Source organism: Acanthopagrus latus, chromosome 2 (genome assembly GCF_904848185.1).
Source record: "Acanthopagrus latus isolate v.2019 chromosome 2, fAcaLat1.1, whole genome shotgun sequence".
Taxonomy (NCBI): domain Eukaryota; kingdom Metazoa; phylum Chordata; class Actinopteri; order Spariformes; family Sparidae; genus Acanthopagrus; species Acanthopagrus latus.
Window position 1 is genome coordinate 21,257,113 of NC_051040.1, and position 21,135 is coordinate 21,278,247.

The window sequence follows — 21,135 nt, forward strand, 5'->3', positions numbered from 1 at the left end:
TGAACACGCCATCAGAGAGAAACAGATTGAGCTGGGAGGCTCAGAACCACACAGAGGCTAAAACACAGCAGCCCGACAGATCGTCAGGATATGAAGTTGTGATTTTGTCATTCCAAATGTTTCTTTATCATCTGTGATCTTTGTCCAGTTGAACCTGAGGGGAATTACATCAGACGAGACTCTGCTGGCAGCACTTCAGTTGAATTAATAAAGTTAATTAAGAATTCATTATTCTTGCATTAAAATATGTTTACTTGTCATGAGGAGCACTGCCGGAGCCTGGGAAAGAACATATAGAATATGCTGACAGGTGTTTCTATTATTTTGTCCCATATATCTATAAGGTAAGGCTACATCTAGAGCGCAGGGAGAATTGAATCAAAACAGACAACCGTTGAGTTGTCAGGCTGCTGCTGATTATTATTATTATCAATCATTCTTTTAAGATGTTTTAAGAATAATGGATTAGGTCTGACCTACTTCCAAAACTAAGAGATTACTCAATTTTTAAAACAGTTTGCAGCTTATTTTGCTGTTGTTCGGCTAATCAGCGCTTTAGTTGCATTATTGGAAGTGTAGGTCTCAGCGATGTTGGAGTTAAAACCAGGATGGAGACGAACGTCCCTGATGCATCAGTTGTTCAACTTTTTTTTGTAATTCAAAAAAAGTCCCCAAATCTCCATGGAAACACATCCATGAATTGCTCGATCTAATGGATGCATCTGTCAATCAGCATGTAAACTTGGTCAAGTGGTTTATTTACAAAAACAATATGTGGAGGTGACCATTCACAACCATTAACACTATAACTGGGAGAAGAAAAGCAAACATACCATCAGTCATGTCTATGTTACAAAAATATTGACCTATTTCATATTTTACAGTATCTACAAACACATTTATCGCTTTAAACATTCCTCGTCTTAACTTGTTCCATATCATCAAGATTGTCTTCAATGTGCAACTCAATCACTTTTGACACTTTTCTTCACGCCTCAATTTTTTTTACAACTGCAAACCTTTTACACACAAAAAGCTTCATAACACCAGCTGCTAGATGAGTGGTTCAGTTAATGTTCTCCTACATGCAACAAGATGCGAGACATTCTCCAGGCCGAGCGCTTTGATTCACTTTGCTCCGCCGTATCAAGTCAATATTCCTCAACGTTTGAACTTCATTCGATTTCACCTTCTGGGCCAGCAAGTTCACATTGTGTGTGTGTGTGTGTGTGTGTGTATATGCCAATGCCCTCGTGCTTTGCTTTTCCTCAGCAGTGCTTTTGTTTGCATGTATGTACATATTCTGTTTGGACCCTTTGACGAGGGGCTCTGAGGTCAGCGGCAGGCATTTCAAAGAGGCGGTGCGAGCATGCTTAAGAGTGGCTGCTGCTCATCTGTGTGTGTGTGTGTGTGTGTGTGTGTGTGTGTGTGTGTGTGTGTGTGTGTGTTGGAAGGGGGGGACTAGTGAGTAATCTGATAGGGGATCTGGCCGTGGCTGTTGTTGAGTTCGGGTTGGTTCAAGGTTGGAACACGAGCCAAAGAAATCCATGTCATCCTGGAAAGAGAGCAGGAAGAGGAACACAGACACGCAGTGATTAGTAACGTATCTACCCAGAGCCAGCCAGGGGCCGACTTAAAACAGGATAGTCTTGTCTACATCAAAGAGCTCTCAGTATCTCTTGTTTCTTTTACCAGCTGCTCTCCGTGGACACACACGCACAGCAAAGTCCCAAGAGGAGCACAAGAGTTGTGCACAGTGGCTGCAGGAAAATGACATGCAGCAGTCTGAATGTGCTCTTATTTAATCTAATCTGTTGGTAAAACGTAGGGAAAAACTCTCATAAACTTTACATAATTATTTCATTTGTGGTTAGTTCATTTTCTGGAGTGGGATCGGCCACTTTGTTTTTTCTTCTTTGCTCTGACGTTCTCCCCTATTTGCCTAACACCTTAAATAACCTGGGAATCGTTTAGCAGTTTCCTTTGAGGCAACTGATTCTGAATGCCAAGGGAGTGTCTTAACACACCTATTAAAGCATTCATTTAAACTGCCTCATATCCAGGGATGTGATAAGTAAACCAGAGGAGAGTCAGTAGAAATGTCAGTGCAGTTTTGTGTCTTAAATGGAAACTGGGCAAAATAACTGAGCCCCTTCTGGTGTTGTGGCACCTCACCTTCTTGACTTGATGAGTGCTGTTTGGGAAGAAGTGCATCTGTCACTGCGTCACTGGAGCTCTGCCTGCTCCTCTCAGGTGAACTCTCCCTTGATCTGCAGCCTTCCTCGTCTCTCTGCTCTTCTTCCTCCACCTCCAGTCTCCCCGCAGGCTCCGCGTTGCACTGCAGAAGGTCCAAACACTCTGCGGACTCTGAACTTATCCCAGCAGCCTTTCTGCAGACGGACTCCAAACGTCCTCCCGACTGTGTCAGGGTGCCTTCCTCATCCTGGTTTGCATTTCTGAGCAGCGGAATAAAGACAGCTTTCATCACCATAATGTGTTCACAGCCACACCCTTTGGCACTTCACTTTTATGTGATGTTCTCAGTTGGTCTGTTTGTTCTCAGCGCTTCAAATGACCTAATTAATCACAGTAAATTATGTCTGCCACGCTTTGATTAGCAGCACAACTGTTAAGTGTTTCACTGCCAGCTGTTCCCTGGTTTACTGCGGGCGTACCAAACACTACCTGATGGGAGCAACATTATGTGAAGTTCACAATTATGAACACAAACATATTCCTTACTTTATGTGTTATATTGTACACAGTATATTCTATGCAGCGATACAGGATGAGCAGCAGTAATCATCCTCTATCTATTGAGCCATTGTACTGTGTCACTTATTTACACTACAGCGGGGTATACTTGTGTCCATGGATGTCATTTTATTGTGTTTGTTCAGTGATTGATGTTGAGTTCAGCTATTAACCAGCTGTTAAGGTTCAGTGCAGTCAGCAGAGCGCGATGCAAACATTGCAGGGTTTTATAGTCACTTCCCCTCCGGGCTGAAAAAATGTTTGCAGTCATGATGTTGCTAGACAGTTGAGTTCACCAAACACCTGGTCTGGCTATGCCACAAAAAGCCCAAAATGTGATGACGGTGCCCCTGCGTACAGTGTACGGGGGATTTTTTTGCCTGTGGGGATGCGAGTGCTGGCATTAAAATAGCCGAATATCTGCAAAGAAAAGGTAGCAGCTGCTAGTTTGTTTATAGTCGTAACAATAGCGACCAGGTTATGGTTATGGTGACTTTTCTGCTTGTGTGTTGCTAGCTCTGTGGTTGTTGTTGTTTCCTGTAGCAACAGGGATTTTGAGAACTTTAAAACGCAGATACCATAACAGGAGGAGAATCCCTTGTAACATGCACAGGCAATATGGAGTTTATCAGCTGCAGCTGTTCAGCAGCAGTCAGCCATTATGTTCTTTGTCATATCCTTCCAACCACAACTCTTTAGAAAGGTAAGAAAAACATGATTGCAGCTTTAAAATGTCTGTCACATTTCTGTGCCTCACCCGTCACTGAGGCTCATCTGAGACTGGAAGGGACTGTTGTCCTGGCTGCGGCCCAGACTGCAGCTCTCATCACAGCACAGAGACGGGATCAGGTGGACGGGACCTGAGCATCAGACGAACACATATACAACTTTACACAAATACAATGTCAACCGTCTGCCATCGCCCCTGCTCTGAACGCCCACTCTACAGTATACTACTTAAGTTAAAACAACATTTTCATTTCAGTCATCAGTGGTTTCATGGCAAATGACAGCGGTAGAATAGAACCTCTTGAATCTGAACCTACCACAGGTGTGTCCGGGACCCAGGTGACACTGGCAGCAGGGTCTCTGGGGAAAGTCATGGAGCCAGCGTGGGTCCAGGCAGGACAGCTCTGCTCCGCTGTAGGGACAGTCCTGGGACCGCAGAGAGGCCGCTGAGGAAACAGATTGGAGAAGGTCAAACACTGATACGCATGCAACAACCCAGAGATCTTCTACTGGTAACACTTTAATAAGAAGTCTTTATAAATTGTCCTCATTAATGGTAATAAATTGATTGCTATCATTTTATTATCACTGGGTAGATTTCATTATGACCATGCAAAGGATTCAAAAACAGCCAAAATGTTTTTTACAACATGGCAACCAGAAGATTGTGTTTGATTAGTTGCTTATAACTGATTTAATAATCATTATTAAAGACTCATCAACCATCTGTGTGGCCCTTTACAAAAGAATACTGTATTAGAAGTTCGTACTCTTTAACTTTTATAGAAAAATTCTCATTTCCTATCAACAATAATAACAGAAACCAGTCTGTCGGTCTGGTCGTGGTGTCTATCTGACTGAACTTACAGGCTCTCTTATGTGTTTGGAAACGTCTTTCAACCCTCGGGTCCATGAGGCCGATTAAAATTCCTTTGTATAATTTAAAAAGCAACTGTGTTCGCGTTTTGTAGCAGCTTGGGTGAAGGGTGGGGTTCGTGTTTGTGCCGAGTGAAACTATTGACAAAATATTTATCAACTTGAGCATTCACTTGACACCATTACAGTGAGAAAAACACACAACTGGTAACGCCTTGGTAACTTCCACTATACACTCCTTGTTTTAGCTTACCAGGGAAAACGTGATGTCATTAGTTCTTTGCCTCGGGATGTTTCACAGACTCAAACACTTTTGGCCCTCAAGAATGCTGCTCATTATACAAGTTCCCACAAATATGCAACATCAGGGTTTAATAAGGCTTTACACTGGAGATCACAACTGACAGATGAACTGGCACTCAGTTTGTGCAGCTAACAAAAGAGTGATGAAATAATGCTCATCTCAAAGGATATAGTCCTTCTTTAGGGCATTATTAAGGGCTCTGCAAGTGCCACTCATATTTTAACATATGTATACTGAACTCTTGCACAACACTGATGTAGAAACGCAGTATTGTAGCCTCTGCTGTGCAGTAGGAAATTAAAAAACAATTATTGTTGATTGCAAAAAAGTGAGTAACCACTATGTTTTGGAAAACATGGTAAAATATGGGCTTTTCCCTCCATTTTGGAAATCTTGACCAGAGAACAAATTGTACCAGAGACTGTGCACTGAAATAGTAGCACCTGGGGAGCAGGGGTTCAAAGTTCAATGCTCGTTTCATAGGACCACAAGTAACCCCCCGTCTGTGCAAAAGACATTGCCTCCATAGAAAGAAGCTGCAGTGGTGCATTAAAGGAGAGGCCAACTGATGCTTGATTTTTGGGGCCGATGGGTTAGGGTTAGGCTAATCTGATGCCAATTGCGAAGTAAACAACTCAAAACTGATATTGGCCGATGTACACACATCCCTCAAATATGGTAACACTTGGAACAAAGATATGTAAGATAGGCAAGTTATTTTAGAGTTATACATAGACTTAATTGTCTGTAATCTCTAAAATAAAAGTCTATTAATACTGCAGCATATTGGACATTATATACATCGATACTGATATATCTGTGACCGGCCAATATCAGCTGATGCAATTTGTCCACCAATGTATTGGTCAGGCTCTACTGAAAAGTTTTTCCATTATTAAAATGATAAACTTAACTCAAAGACAATGATCGCACCAACGCACCACTCATTAGTTTTAAAGACAGCTCTGAAGCTCCAGCCCTTGCTCCCCTTTCTTGTCCTGAATGTGAACAAGCGTGTGCAGATGTTGTGACTCACCGCTGGGCTTCTTCTCCAGCAGCTGTCTCTTGCAGTAGATGACACACAGGACCAACAGGGCCAGGAGCACGGTGGCCAGAGCGCTGCAGATGACTGCGGCCAGGGCCATGTCCCGCGGACTGGTCACCACCACGGGCAGTGGCACCAGGTTCACACGCCCGCTGCCTGTGAAGATGACAGAGGTAAGGAGATGAACGTGAAGTACAGCTGAACGACAGGTTGAATTCCATGGTGATGAGCAGCATTTGCAGAATATATTAGAAAAACTTAATGAGCTGCAGTTAACAAATATTTACATTTTTGACCAAATGGATTATCCTCTCAACTAACTGATTAGCTGTTTGGTCTTTAAAATGTCACTGTGACCCAAAGCCCAAGATGACTTCCTCAAATGTCTTGTTTTGTTCATAAGTCAATGATAGTCAGTTTACTGTCAGAGGAGTAAAGAAACCAGAAAAAGTCACATTTAAGAAGCTAGAATGAGTTAAGTTTAGACTTTTTTTCTTCTTAGAAAACTGCTAAACTTGATTAATCTGCAATCAAAATAGATTAATAGATTAACAGTTGACAATTAATCGAATAATCGTTGCAGCTATACAACGCATCTCTTGTGAATAGCAGTTCTGAAAAAGACAGGGGTAACACATAATGAGGTGTGTGTACTTCATAATGTCCAATGCTCATATGCAAATCAGAATCAGGTAACGTGATACAAATTATCCCTTTTCCCCTCAAGCTGGTCATCTCTTCGCTAAAGTCTAATGAAATAAGGAGAGGAGTTCAAAGAGAAAACGCCTGTGGTGGATTCTCTCTTTACTGCCTCTGTCTCGTTCCCCACAGACGATGATTTACAGACATTTAACACACACACACCCCTCACTGCCCCCAGGCTCCCTCACATGCAAGTCACACACTCCTGAAATCAAGAGGCAGACATGCTGGACAGGCTTTGAAACGGGTCATGTATGAGTGTGACACAGAGAGAAAAAAAAAAAAAACAGATTGGACAGACATCGGGAGTGTTTTAGACTTCTGTGTGTCACCGTGTTTGTGGTGCTGAGTTGTGAGCACATGCACTGACTTCATGATCAAGCTGCTTTTGAACAGCTCTCCTCCAGCACAAGAGGGAGCGTGATGTCACTGTTTGCCCCGCCCGCAGGACCCTTCAACAACTCTCATATAAACACTTTTAGCATGAAGAATGCCGCTCATTATACAAGTTCCCACAAATACAGAACATCGGGGCTTAATAGGGCTTAACCCGAGATATCACAACGTCAGACAGATCGACTGAAAAGAAAATGATGGCTTCAGCTACATGTAATTACCCCTTCAATCACACACCAGGGATAAAGGCTCAATACAGGATCCAAATGTAAATGAAATAGTAGCAAAAGACAAGTGGATCTTTCAATCACTCTCCAAGTGTTTTTTTATGACCAAACAACAGTGATTGATGTCTTCTGATACCACGTTTACGAGTCACAGCTGAGCCAGATGAACCATTTCTTGAGTCAGGTAAAAGCACATCAAAACACATCTAAGCAAGAAGTGATGATATTAGATGGGCTTCCTCGCCAGTCTGGGATGGATGGAAGCTTCCTCCCGTCTCTGTGTTTTAAACAATAAGTGGCCACATAACTGGCCAATAAATGCCACAGATAACCCTGACCCAATGCAAGTAGCACTACATAGCAAAAGGCTACCCTCATTTAGTTCTGGTTTTGGGCTCAACCAACTCCTGAGGGAAATATCTGACTCTGCTTCTTAACTCTCCTCCATGTTGACTGGGAATCATACGTTTGTTTACTTTTACATTGTAGAAAGGCATTTGATGTATTAGTCATGTAAAAGTGTTGATTAGCTTAGAGGTTTGTCTTATTGTTAATATCTGTAAATACAGTAGAGGTGGCAAACACAAAATTGATATATTTCATCACTCCGTACATCATCACACTGACTGTATACTCACTCTTGCTTTAAAAGAGTAACCATACGTTGTTACCTTCTCAACTGAAGTAACTTAACCCCAGCCTAGAGGTAAGATCTTTAGCCCGAGCCCGAGCCCGAGCCCGAGCCCGAGCCCGAGCCCGAGCCCGAGCCCGAGCCCGAGCCCGAGCCCGACCCGGCCCGAAATTCGGGTCGGGTCGGGCCTAAAATGTCAATCATTACGTTCGGGTCGGGTCGGGCTCGGGCTTCTCTCTCGCTGACTTTTTTTTTAATAAATATATGTTTATAAAAATGTATACTAAAACGATGTGTGGATACTAAACTAAGGAATACTTGTTGTAAATAAATAATTTGGATAAAACAGAGAAGGCGGCGCTGTAAGGTAATTGCTATATAACTACTACTAAACAGGAGGCGCAGAGCAAGAGCACGATTTGCGCACGGCTTTGCGGACATTTCGTGAACGTAATCTTGAAATTTCGGGTTTGCTTCGGGCTCGGGCCTGCAAATCAAGTTAATTGGTCGGGCTCGGGCTGGGTCGGGCTTTAATGCCTGCGGGCCTGGGTCGGGTCGGGCTGGATTTTTTAGGCCCGATCTTACCTCTACCCCAGCCGGATCCATTTTTAGAGATAACCCAGGCTATTATTGGAAGTTTTGCGAGTTAAAAAAGCTTGCTAGTTAGCTAGCTAATATCAAATTGATAAACCAATAGCCTGGATTTATGTTTATTTGAAAAGTGTAGTGCAACTGGCCATAAACTGTAGATAAAGCTACTATTAATGGCTATGTCTATGACAGCAGATAATTTGATATACACTAGTGATATATTTCATGTCCCCCCGAGAAAATACTCTTGAGAAAACTCCATGCTTTCCCTGAGTTGTAATGAGATCTAGACCCTTGCACAATAGTATAAGATCACAATAACCCAGTGAAACACTCTGAGGGGGAAAATACCACTCACATTCCAGTGGAGGAGACATCACTCAGTGTTCAAGAGAAATCACTGGTGTGTCTAATTACCTGTCTTTGATATGTGACATGTATTTCCAATGAAACAGTTGACATGGTACGGATAAGCTGCAAGTCTATTTTCTGACAACAGGGTTGACACAGAACCATAATATCAACAAATCGTTTGGCTCTCTGGATTTACTCTTGAGTTTTTGGGTTATGAACATCTTAAACCACGAGTGTCTGCAGCGGCACACTGCTGATCGTCTGCAGCTGTTCATCACACAGCATTTGTATACAGAGAAAATTTCCAGACATCCTGTGTGATAAGTGAAGACCAGGGTGATCTGCATGACCCCCATCAACACAACCTCGGCTCAGAGGTTTGCAGCTTTAACAGGGAGCTGGAGAACAAGCAGAAGAGCGGCTGGATTCTCAAACTGACTGACGTTTATCTCTGAGGCTAGATACGTGTAGCTTACTGTAATTGTCTCTGATCATTATCAGTAATCAAACATAATTTTCCTGACCAGTGTATGTATGATAGAGAGGGTGTGGTTTATTGCACAGCAAATAGTGAGCGTATGCTTCTATGACAGTGTGAAACACAGAGCAGTTACCAGCATGTGGGAAGAAAATAAATTGTGAGAGATTGTTGATGAATATGGTAAATATAATGAATGACTTTTTTGTTTGAGAAAATCTTTTTCAGTTAGCCCTGCTGTTTGCCTTTCAGTACATTAATCATAAAGGGAGCTGGTCTCAACCTTTTCACGTCCAAGAGCTCTTTGTTATGCAATGTAAACATTACTTTAGCTTTGGGCAGTTTTTTTATTCAGTCCGATAGGGGATAAGGGTATTTTAACATTCCTTCTAAGGGAAAGGAGAAAAAAAAAGGAAAAAAATTTTCAAAGCAGCGCTTCAAAACTTAGTTTGACCCAGAGGGCACAATAAGGGAGCGTTCTGACACAAGCATTGATATGTGCACAATGCCAAACACATATTACTTGTTATTAAAATATATTGCCACATTCCTGTGCCACATCCTAAAAACTGTTAGTTGCCAGCAACAAGACAAAAATAAGTAATATAGTAGTGTTTAATTAAATTAACATTTAATCACAGTAAAGAGACAGAGGCATTCATTCATTTTTAAAAATGATAATTCACTGTATATTTAAATATATATTTATTACTATAACTGGCATATTGTTCTTCAGAAAGGCATACCACCATGTTTTACATTTTAGTATAAAACATTTAAAAGATCTGTGATTATCTAATACACAGTGAAACTGTACTGTATTATACTGGTAATCCACAGATGTAATGTCTAACCGTTGTGTTTACGCTTAGTCTTCATTGTCAAGGTCAAACCCAACTGATCCAAGGTGAGCATCATCTGCCCCTCAACACAAAGGCAGCTTGTTATCGGAGGCCCAGCAGCTGCAGCAAACACAGATAAACACTGGTCCATTGAAGAGACCTCACCTGCTGATATTATCTCCACACAAACCAGACCAATAAACCGCAGCCTTTCATAGATTCCCCGCCTGTTGACTCTATGGAAAGCCACATGCTTCAAATAAAAGAAGCACTTCTTTACACCTCTGAAGGATCTTTGACTTTTGTCTGCACAAACTCTTTTAAGAGGCTCTTTTACCTGGAGAACAACTAGCAGATGGAGATTTTCTTGGGACAGGATTTTAGCAGCTCTGTTCCCTTCACTAACCTCCAAAGCATCTCTAATGGCTGCACATTATAACAAACTAACATTTTATGCACCCAAGACAATAGCATGGAATAAAAAGTAAGTCTTTAGTTCAAGGATATGCATTTTATCTTTAATTCCCTTACATTTTTTTTTCTTGAATGGGGTTTCCACTTCCACTAATTCGAGAGTGTCTGCCCTAGAAAAGCGTCAGTATATTACAACACAGAATTACCTTTACATGAACTCTTTTTGAACTTTTTGTGCCTGTTACCTATATGTCAGTTCATAATTAGTAACAACAGACAACCAAGTTATCACCATTTTACATTTTTTAAAGCGAAACTGGATATGTCTGCTGGAATGATTTATGTTTATAACGGGTGTTGTGTTTGTCCCAAAACTCTTTATAATCATCACTTCTTGTAATGTGGCAGTACCAAACATCATTATACTTTGAGGTTGTGGTTTGATAATTGCATGATAACTGGATTAAAACATCAGTAAGGATAAACTGAAAATTCTAGCCGCTGACGTCTGAGTGGGTTTTGATTATTGAAAGGCTTTTGTTTGAACTGCTGGCAGGAACTCTAGTCAGTAATATTTCCTGCCTGAATGCAAGTAACCTTTGAAGTCAGTGAGCTGTGTGTGAATCCAGAAGATGTTTTCTTCATGTTACAAGAAAAAGTGTTGTGGTTATTAGGAAGGATAGAGATTTGTTGGATCATGTTTCCAACATGTCAACTATTTGCCCCATTCCTTGAAAATATTTAATTTGACACAGTAGAGGGATATCCTGCCTAAAATATCAAAGACTAGTTTTATGACAGCATTTAAAAGCCACACTTTTGTTTCTCTTTACACTGAACAAAGACAGACAACAAAGACATTCCCATCAGACTTTTAGTAAATCTGTTTTCAAATAGTAAACATGGCAATACAGGGCTAAGTGAAAAAGGCAGGCGTATGTGTGTGTTTGTCTGAATGCCTGTGTGTGAGCTGGGTCTACTCAGCTCTCTGAGATCTACCGTGACAGTGAAAAACTCCAGCAGATGAAACACATTAAAGAGGCTAAAGGAATCCATAAAACACAATCTCGTTTTTACTCGGCCCCAAAGAGCCACCGGGGGAAAGGGAGGAGAAAAAAGGAGGGGTGGTTTAAGATTTACAGTCCCCCCCAGACGGCAACTTGCCTCTCCTGCACAGCTGCACCGTCGCCCCGGGGCCAGTATGGCCTATTAGAATGATCTGCCCTTTAAGTTTTCACCACCCTCCTCAAGATAACATTGGTGGGAGGGAGCAAGACTTTCAAACATTTGGAAATGCTCCGCTGAGAGTCCCTGTGGAAGCAAACTACCAGCTATGTTCTCAGACACAATGGCCATTTTGTTTAGCAGGCCTCCTCCAGTATCAAAACGGGAAGCTGTGTAGATGGACAAATGAGCAGACAGAGGGAGGCCAGTTGTCCCAAGGCCAGCGATCATTACACAAACAGCTTGCAACAAAAAAAAATCTGGGCTGGAAAAGATACTAAATTAAAATCAAAACAAAGAGAGGATGGTCTGATGAAATCATGCATCTTCACATTTCGGGCTCGCAAGCAAAGAGCAAACATGTTGTTTTTTAGTTTTCCGTTATCCCAGAGCTGTCTCCATTTATTAAGCACAGGGGTGCTAAACCTGGCTGGGGCTGCTCTGATACTCCAACTGCCAAACGCCTCCCCTGAAACAGCTGCAGCCTCTTCTGCCATTAGGAAGTCACACTCAATTACCAAAGGTATAAGTTCACTCGCCTGTTGGTTTTATGAGGATACATGAAATCATAAGGTTGTACTTAACTACTTATAATGGCCGGAAGACAGAAGTTAATTGGATCTGTGGCCTACTGGAATGTGAGCTCTACTTTGCAAATATAATGTAACACACCTCCAGTCTCCTTTTTTGCCTAATATATCTGTACCGAAGGTAATAAATTGTGCTGCTGGAACCAGCGAACTGCTGAAACAAAACCATGGTGAGCAGCGACACGTTTAATCTAGAAATATCAACGGAGGTTTTGTTCAAGGAAGTTTGCTCATTTAATCCAAACTGACTTCTGAGAATGAGTGACATGTTCTGAGCTAATATAATCCAGTGTTGGCAAATCCAGCATTATGTTAGCTGTATCCATTTCAACTTTCCAACTGCTCAGCTTGTAAATCCAAGCATTTACTTGCACATATAGCATAGCTGCCTGGCTCAGTGAGACTTAGTGAATGAACTGTGGCTCGCTCCACCCTTTAGAGGCTGTGGTTCTGGTTACTCCAAGGACCTTGTGCTGGCATGTTGTGTGTGTGTAGGCTTTGTTGTGGCACTGCAGTGCCAGTTTTGGTTCTAGGAGAGTTTGGCTAGGAGTTCAATAGTGTGCTGGAGCTGGTGGTGTTTGCTTTTGGACTATTGTATCCCTGTTGTTTCATCTTAAAACATCATCTATTGTGGGCTGGGATGAATAGACTGTATTCATGGGAACAGTTAACAAAATGTGCCACTGATGTGAGGCCAACTGTTAGAAGAGGTGAAAGAAAGGAAAAGGTGCTTACAGTGAGGCTCATAAGGAGGTGGAGGGTCCCCACAGGGTATACACTCCATGTCCTGGAAACCACTTAATTTGGTCTTCCTGTAAAATCTGTTGAAGACACGAAATTTTAGGTTTTAATGTTGGTGAACACAAGCATGCACAGACTCAGGTCATAGGGTCACATGTTTCTTGTCTTTGTCAGACTATTATTGGGAAAAATAAAACATTTTGTATCAATAGTGTCTGATGGGGATGTTTCTGTCCTCTCACCCCGGCAGACAGTCACCACACACTGCGTTGCTTGTGGTCGAACAGTTGCCCTTCTGGAAGCGGTTGATGAGTCCACAGTCCAGACAGGGCTTGCACTTCTGCAGGCTCCGGTCCTCTTTGAAGCGACTGCTCCGGCAGGGCACGCACCGGGCATCCTCTCCATAACCAAAGCCACATTCCTGGGGGGATTAACGGGAGAAATACACCGGGTAAGAGATGGGGTCGGTGGTTTGGGGAGATGTGCAGCTGGCGAAAAGAGGGCTTGAATGTGGACTACCGGGGGTCTAGAATTAAAGAATGATCTTGGCTCGCGGGATCAGAGGAGAACAATGGCCAGCCTCTTTTGAGAGTCCATCTTACACTGGCAATAATCTCCCTGACTCTCTCAGTATGAATGAGCGGCCTTCCGCTGCAAGACCCAGAAAGGCCAGGCATTTGAATAATAAAGGCCCTGGGGGACACCCACTGTTGTATTATTGCAAGTTTATTGCTGCGTTTTTTGTGTGGCTCCCTCTCCAAGCAGACGCAGTAAGTGTCCCGTTGATTGAGAGGCCAGCAAGCAAAGGAAACTCTTCAGGAAGGGGGCAAGGATTACGGAGAGGTATATGGAGAAAATAAGATGAATACTCTTTTTGTGTTCAACAATTGAGAGTGCACCTAAAAAGCACAGCTTCCTACTTCTGTGCGACTGATCTAATGCTGAGCCACAGTTCGAGGATTTGTCCACCTGAACCAAGCTAAATCTGAAATATGTAAGATATTTCAAGGACGAACATGAAATATAAACACATTTTTACACAGTTTTTATATAACTAAAAATATCGACTGAAGACCCAACTCTAACTCGTATCATACTTAACATTATTTGCTTGTTCAATACAGCAACTGGCAGTGTAGAAATGCACAAGTCTGGCAAGTTTAGAAACCAAATCCAACATTTCTGGTTAAAGGAACCCCCACTACTGAATTAACCACAAATGTATAAATTCAAATTATTACTGTAGCTGTTCATTTCTATCTGCCAATATTGGGCTTGTTTTGTCTCTGTCACATCCCTAAAAATTATGTTGAAAGACTGGTGACCTCAATGACAAACTGACATTTACATGACAGCTGATATTACAGTACACCACACTGAGTGAGAAGACCCTGCAGCGATGACATCATACATTGATCATTCATTATCAGCTCCATAGCAGCTGCCCTCCTGTTGTCCAGTGTTGCCACACTGCAATCCAAAGCCAGGAGGATAGACAGGAAGGGTGTGGGGGTGCTCATATATCATTAAAGTGAAGGCCAGCTTCAAACAGGGCTCCTCTCTTCTCTTCTCTCTTCGCCCGTGTCCCATTTCACTGCCCGGGCATGCAGTCCTGCTGGAATGTGGGCACAAGGGTATGATATGGGGGTTGGGTTTGGGGAAGCAGGCTGGCGAGAAATAAAACAGGGGGTTAGGGACAAGGATGTGATCGTGTGATGGCACCGCGCAGTCGGGCTGGAGGATGAGGATTTCAGACCTTACAGGCAAACACATGTGAGTCTGACATTGAACCCTTGGGCCAGGCCTGGCCCGAGGTGGACCAGTGAGGGCTGGACTATTGCAGCTGTTGTTATGAACTCTCCATATAAGGCCTTGCTCTTCAGCAGGACAGGGCAGGGAACAGTGGAGGGGGGGGGAGACAGAGAGAGAAAGAGTGAGAACCAGAGAGGGGGTGGTTGATGAGTGATAAAGAGGGGAAAGGCAGAATCAAGAAGACTCTGCCGCCCACTGTTGCGAGCCATGATCTTGCCTATCTGAGGGAAATGAAGCCCAAACGAGGCTAGAGGAGGCTGGGAAACTACCACCGCACTGGTCCTGAAGAAAACACTCACCTCACAGAGGTTCTGTGACCCACTTCCCCATGAGGGAAGGGGCCATGGGATGAGTCGCCCCTGCTTAGACCAGCACTGGCACAGGCACTCTGCCTGTGGGGCACCACATGGCAAGATGGGGGCTGATGCCATGTAGACAAGAGCAGGTCAGAGGACTGAAACAAAAGGAGAATGCAGCCAACTTCTGGCCCTCTGATCCAGGCAGCGCAAAACATCAAGGAGTGATCTCTCTCTTCTTTTATCCCTGCTAACAAAGCTCAACAGAGCTGACACCCGGCACCCACTGAAACTAATTTAGCAGTTGAAAGAAAGACTACATTCCCTGGTAATCTGCGATGTTAAAGTTATTGTCTAATGAAAAAGTGAATACACAATGTATAAAACAACCACCAATAATAACAAAAGAAGACATCTTCAGTCCGTTGAACCTCCCTGAAAAGAACACATTTTCAGGGTGTGGCAAAAATGGCAAAAATAACATGAGACACACAAACAAAAGAAGGCGAATTAACCCTTTTTCATAAAACATCTGCCAGCAGTTAAGGAGACTATATTTTTATGCTGCTCTGCCTTTACAAATAAGATTTTATGTTTACTATTCAAATACATCAGATAAGCATTTAGCATTTGAGGAAAAAGCTCTTTCTCTCTCTCTATTTCCACACTGTACTTTAAGGTGACTTCACGTCAAAGCAGTCCAAAAATAAGGAGATGCTTAACATCCCATTTCCCTGTCCTATCTCCTGATCTAGTTTTGGTGAGACTGCCAAACATAACAGCAGCGTGGAGGGGAGAGCTGGCTGGGACCTGAAGCATGTTCAGACGCAGAGATATTTCTGAGATTAGGAGGGAATCACACGGGGGGCAGCCAGTCAGATGATCTGGGAATGAAACAATGCTGAAAACAATGTATGTTAATTCAAGCAGTGGGCTCTCTGGGGCAGGATTTTGTTTTCCTTTCTAAATCACTCTTTTTGAAGCTTTCTAACTGCTTCTTTAGACAAAATGTAGCTAATGTCTGTCTGCACTTACTTTCACCTCTGCCTCTCTCTTTAGCCAGTACCATCTAAAAGTCCTTTGCCCTGGGAGTGTGGCTGAAGGCAATGTTACACTCTTGCTACATACTACAAGATGTTGACACATCAAAGCTGTGTTCCTGCTTTTTTGCCACTGGCAGTTTTCCAGCATGCACTGGAAAGCAATTCACCCCTTCCCCTTCATGCTTGACACAACACCAGAGACTAAGCCACTTCCTATGAATGAAACCTAGAATGATATATGTCTGAAAAAGAATAAGTGGTTTTAACGGACGTTCCCTCTGTGTGGGTGGTTCTTTTAGCTACAGTTTGTGTGAAGGGGCTAATTGATGTTTGTCAGCCCGCCTAAGAGTGGCTTCCAGAGGCAAACTTCCAGAGCAAACTGGGGCACATTCCTCCGGGATCTCTATGGCAGCTGCACAGAGTGACTCCAAACGTCTGCTTCCCTCCCAATAGTCAGTCCTGCCTTTCAGAGTACGTACAGATTGTCTTGGCTACACTGAGCTCAGATCAGAAGTTGTGGGTCTGGGAAACTTTCTCTGAGTGCAGGCCTAGGTCTCCTCTGTGAGCCGACATCCCGCTACCTTCAGAGAAAGAATGAGGCAGCCAATTATTAACCAGGACCCCAGGGTGGCTAGCAGCATTCATGCCTGTTGAGCTGGCAGAGGAACACGAGGACTACTGAAGCGTATAACCAACCACAGAGTGCATGTCTGTGTGCACTGAGATTAAAGGCAACTGGGCTTAAATGCATGTGTGCAACAGATGTCAAGGGTGATGCTGAGTTTTTTTTTTCACCAGCTCTCAAAGATGTAGTGGAGTGTAAACCCACCTAGTCAGTCAGTTTACCAGCCTTTTTATTGCAGACTATTGTTTACTTTAGGCTGTTGCTAATTTCAAACAAGAAAGTTATAAAGGCAAAAATCTCCTTAGCTCAACGTCAATATATTGACAATATAAATAACATTATTCAGATGCCAGTTTATTAGGAACATCCAGCTAGTCTACAACAACTGTCCTGCAACAGACTCTACATTCATGAAGGCTATAATTCAGCTCATGTTTAAACTGTTTCATTTAACTTCATGGTCATCCTGATGCCTGTTGAACTGTACTGCATTATACTAAGAGGTGTGTCTGATATTTAGACAACCACCGTCAATACAAATGGAGTGATCAATGTTTGTTAGTCTCTATACTGCAGATAAAGTATCGAAAGTATTGCCTTTAAATTTTGGTGATGGTTTGTGAAAGCTCCTTTTTTTTACAGACTGTGCCTTCAAGCTTAAAACAAGAACAAGAAATCTGTTGATAGTGTTTCATTTAAATGCAAAGTACATGGATTGAAGATGTTGTGGACGTATATCTTAGATGTCAATTTTAACATTTTTAAATATTAAAAAAGAAGGGAGAATTAACTTATTGATTTATGTAGTAATATATGTAGCTGTATAATGTAGCTTTTACGATTAAATTAATTAAAACCCTAAAAGTCTTTCTAAATATATTTGATGTTTAATATGTCACCTCAACATCACTGCCTGCACTTGTAGATGTAGATGCATAGCTGCTGCCAGAGAGGAAAAGCCTCCGCTGACACTAAAGAGGCCTGTTTGTACAAAGCACACAAAAAACCTGTGGCTAAGGTGGTGGAAAAAACTTTACTCCCAGTTGAGAGAGCAGCAAGCTTAGGCATGGCTTGCTTCAAACAGTGAAGACAATAAGTTGGACAGGGTGCAATGTGGAAAAACAATGGAAGCCATTCAGCTGCAGAAGGTCAAAAGTATGGGTGTGACTGATTAAAGAAGGGTCGGTGTTGTACAAAAGCTAATAGCGGCTTGGCTGTTCTCTGCATGAAAGAGAGGAAGTAATAAATAATGTTGGCTCCCTGGATAAGACACACACTTTTCTAAACAGTGATGTCCATTCTTTTCATTATCCCAACACTTTTTTTCTTTTATGCAGATTTATTTTTCACCACAGGAATAATCCCATCCAACATTTTTTTAGCAACTTTATTTAACTGGCCTGCTATGGATCCCTTGTGTTATTACACCTTCCTTTTCCTGAATAAACAAGTGACAATACTTTTCCCTCTGAGTGAACACAGACAAATCTCCTCAGTCAAAACAAAAACATATTTGGGTTGGGTGATTAAAAAAAACAGAATAAATCCAAAACAATTTTGCTCCAACCTTTGACAGCTCCTGTCCTGCATCACACTGCTTGCAGGGTTTACAGTTCCCAAACCGGTCCTTGTACTCCTGTTCCCTGCATTCTCTGGTCTCCTCCTCGGCACTCACAGGAATCTGAGAGGGACAGTGATTTGGTGAAAGTCAGAGATTCCTACATTTCAACACCACTTTCATCCATAACAGAGAATGCAGAATGAATCCAGAGCTATGCATCATAATCTCTTTTAATAGTTTGATGGGATCAACCCCCGCCTTGGATTCTTTCTTGAAAACAAGTCTGATACTGTTGGGATGAGATAAGATGGAACTTTAATGAGCCCTGTGGGAGAACCGCATAGCTGCAGCAGCAGAATTTAAGTCAAAAGCAACAATACAGGGCTTGCCAAAACCTAGACTAGAGCGAAGATAGCAAATACAATCAGGACAGTGCGGTGTAGAAGGGTAAAATGATACTCGGCGTTGTCAGCATTGCCAGTAAGTGTTTTACAGATCCCATTGTCTGAGCCGTTGCCTGTTTAACACTGTCATGATCTGCACTTCAAGTTTGTACAAACTAAGAATCTGTATTCTCTGCAGTTCACATTTGCAAAAATCCCCCCCCCCCCAAGAAAGACGGTGTGAAATATGGTTTAAAGTTTCAGTAAAGAGCTAGTTCAGATTTTTTTGTTGAACTACAATTTCCTTGGTCAATCATGAACTTTGACACTCAAATAAAGACGGGGTAAAATTAAATTAAATGAAGCAGATAATATACTCATTCACTTATTGCATCTTCTATTTATTCTTGTAACAGACAAGCTGTACACAGAATGATGATGATAGATTTGGAATTGATGGAAAATTGTGTAACTATCATAAACACTACACTATCTCACTTGGTTGTGCTCAAAAATGAAATATTTGATGAAACGCTTACCAGAGTTGAATAAATAACGTGCACGGCGAGAAGAAGAGAGACCGTGTGTTGAAGCATCCAGACCATTTTGATGAGCAGATTGTTACCTGAACCCAGAAAAGGACACAACCAACAGAAAAACTGATCTTAAGTATGTTTAACTAAGTTTACAGAGACATATTATGGTTAGGTCAAATCTTCTGGGGTAAAGCAAAAATACATTGATTTAGATTTTTATTTTTTATTTTTTTACCACCAACACAACAGCAGATCCATTGTAATTATATAAAAACGCTCAAATTGTAAATAATAACAAGCATACTGGTTAGTAATATACAATACATACAGTGTGCAACAAGGTGGGATTTTCAACCTTAGAGCTATAATGGTTAAGGATTCAAAAAATGGTGACTGATAATATGTATTAATCTATAATGAAGCAAGTATAAGGCTGAGAGGACACACTCGTAAAATAAGTTGACTGATGCTCTGTGATTAAAGTCCCATCAGCAGCTGCGACAGTCAGACAGCTTCCGTAGCTTCACATGGGGAAAACTTTAAAGCTCTCACAGGACTATTAAAACATCACAATGTCTAAAAAAAACCATCAGTGTTGTCTCCGTGTTACCAACATCCTCTGACTGAAAAACACAAAAACATCCGAGCAGGACATGAAACGAGACGGAGAGTCAACTACCGTGAAGTGAAATTATCGTCGGTTTGTTGTTTAAAGTCGTTAAAATGATAACAATATCGTACATTAAAATATATATATTTACGTGCTGGAGGTTTGTTTTAATGTCCTGTGCTCTGGGTTTAACCAAAGGTTTGCTCGATATCGTCAGTGCACTAACGGTAAATGTCCGAGAAGCTACTGAAAACAAAACAACGACAGCTCGTCTTACCTGCTAAAGAGCAGCCTGTTGGTCGAAGTGTTGGCTATTAAAAGTCGACAGCAGACCGGTGAGAGGTGTAGCGGTGTGTTTCCAGCACCGGTCTGCTCACCATGTCAGCGCTGCAGCCTCTCTGCTCCGCACAGAGCAGCGGCGGCACATCGAGGACAAACTGAGCGCCCACATCAAAGGCGGAGGGAGGGAGAGAGGTGGAGGAGGGGGGGGGGCTTCAGGGATCTGAGGCGCGTGTATCTGATCTGCGACTTCAAAGCGACTCCCGCGGAGAGCCAATCACGTGCGGCGCCCGCCGAGCCCAGCGCGATCAGGCTGATCGATAGCCAAACACGGTGATTACAGTCGGGTTTGCTCGGAGAGTCGCTGTGGAAACAATGCAGTGGGTCGAAAAATGTCGAGACAGATGAGGAAGACTGGAGTCACTCCCTGTGTGTGTGTGTGTGTGTGTGTGTGTGTGTGTGTGTGTGTGTGTGTGTGTGTGTGTGTGTGTGTGTGTGTGTGCGCGCGCGCGAACTGTCTGATTTGCTGTTTGACGGGAGTCTGTGTTCTGAAGTTTGAGAACCAGCCGAGGGGTTCCCAGTGTGTGGACTGTGGCCCTCTAATGGTCCTTCAGATTTTCCCTGCGGTCCCCATGTAATACAGACCAAAGAGTTATGGAGCATGATGTTTTTAAACGCCACTCCTTAAGCCGTGTAATCCAGTGGTGAAAAGTAACTAACTACATTACATTTGTAGGTAACTCCACCATCTTAAGTGCTACAAAAAAGTATTTTGAAGCATTTTGTGGCTGCATGTCATCTGATAAATTCCCTTCACTGTTGTCACTCATTGGCTCAGGTGCATTGTGGGTAATGTAGGCATCATGTCTTTAAACCCCAAAGGCTTCAGGCGTCCAACAGTTGGGCCAGTGTGTTCCTGCCTTAAGATTCATTCTGCACAGTTTACAAACAAATTATCAAAATGAACACAGCAGAAGCAGAGATATCACCTTTTTCATTTCAACACCTGGAGCCCGCAGCACCCACAGTGCAAGTTAGCTACTGAGAGACATCACATTCTATAATTACAGTTTCTTTGCAGATTCAGATTAA

The 21,135-nt window shown here is 42.5% G+C and overlaps 1 protein-coding gene across 1 annotated transcript; it reads right to left on the reverse strand.

Moving 5' to 3' along the window:
* Positions 1 to 737: 737 nt before the first annotated feature.
* On the reverse strand, positions 738 to 20,463 carry tnfrsf19 (tumor necrosis factor receptor superfamily, member 19). The gene is made up of 10 exons (XM_037087236.1): positions 20,042 to 20,463; positions 19,158 to 19,243; positions 18,242 to 18,355; positions 13,141 to 13,319; positions 12,893 to 12,978; positions 5,700 to 5,864; positions 3,801 to 3,929; positions 3,512 to 3,614; positions 2,176 to 2,456; positions 738 to 1,555 (listed from the first exon to the last, which is right to left on the reverse strand). Exons 2-10 carry the CDS (start codon positions 19,221 to 19,223, stop codon positions 1,551 to 1,553), a joined length of 1,128 nt encoding a protein of 375 aa, XP_036943131.1. The 5' UTR covers positions 19,224 to 19,243; positions 20,042 to 20,463; the 3' UTR covers positions 738 to 1,550.
* Between the last annotated feature and the right edge of the window lie 672 nt (positions 20,464 to 21,135).

Bases quoted from the DNA above. Each gene is read 5' to 3' on its own strand.
- tnfrsf19 (XM_037087236.1), bottom strand. From the start codon at position 19,223: ATGGTCTGGATGCTTCAACACACGGTCTCTCTTCTTCTCGCCGTGCAC. The intron at 12,979-13,140 runs GTGAGAGGACAG...TGTCTTCAACAG, and splicing joins TGTGGTGACTGTCTGCCGGG to ATTTTACAGGAAGACCAAAT. The intron at 5,865-12,892 runs GTAAGCACCTTT...TCATCTTCACAG, and splicing joins ACCTCCTTATGAGCCTCACT to GCAGCGGGCGTGTGAACCTG.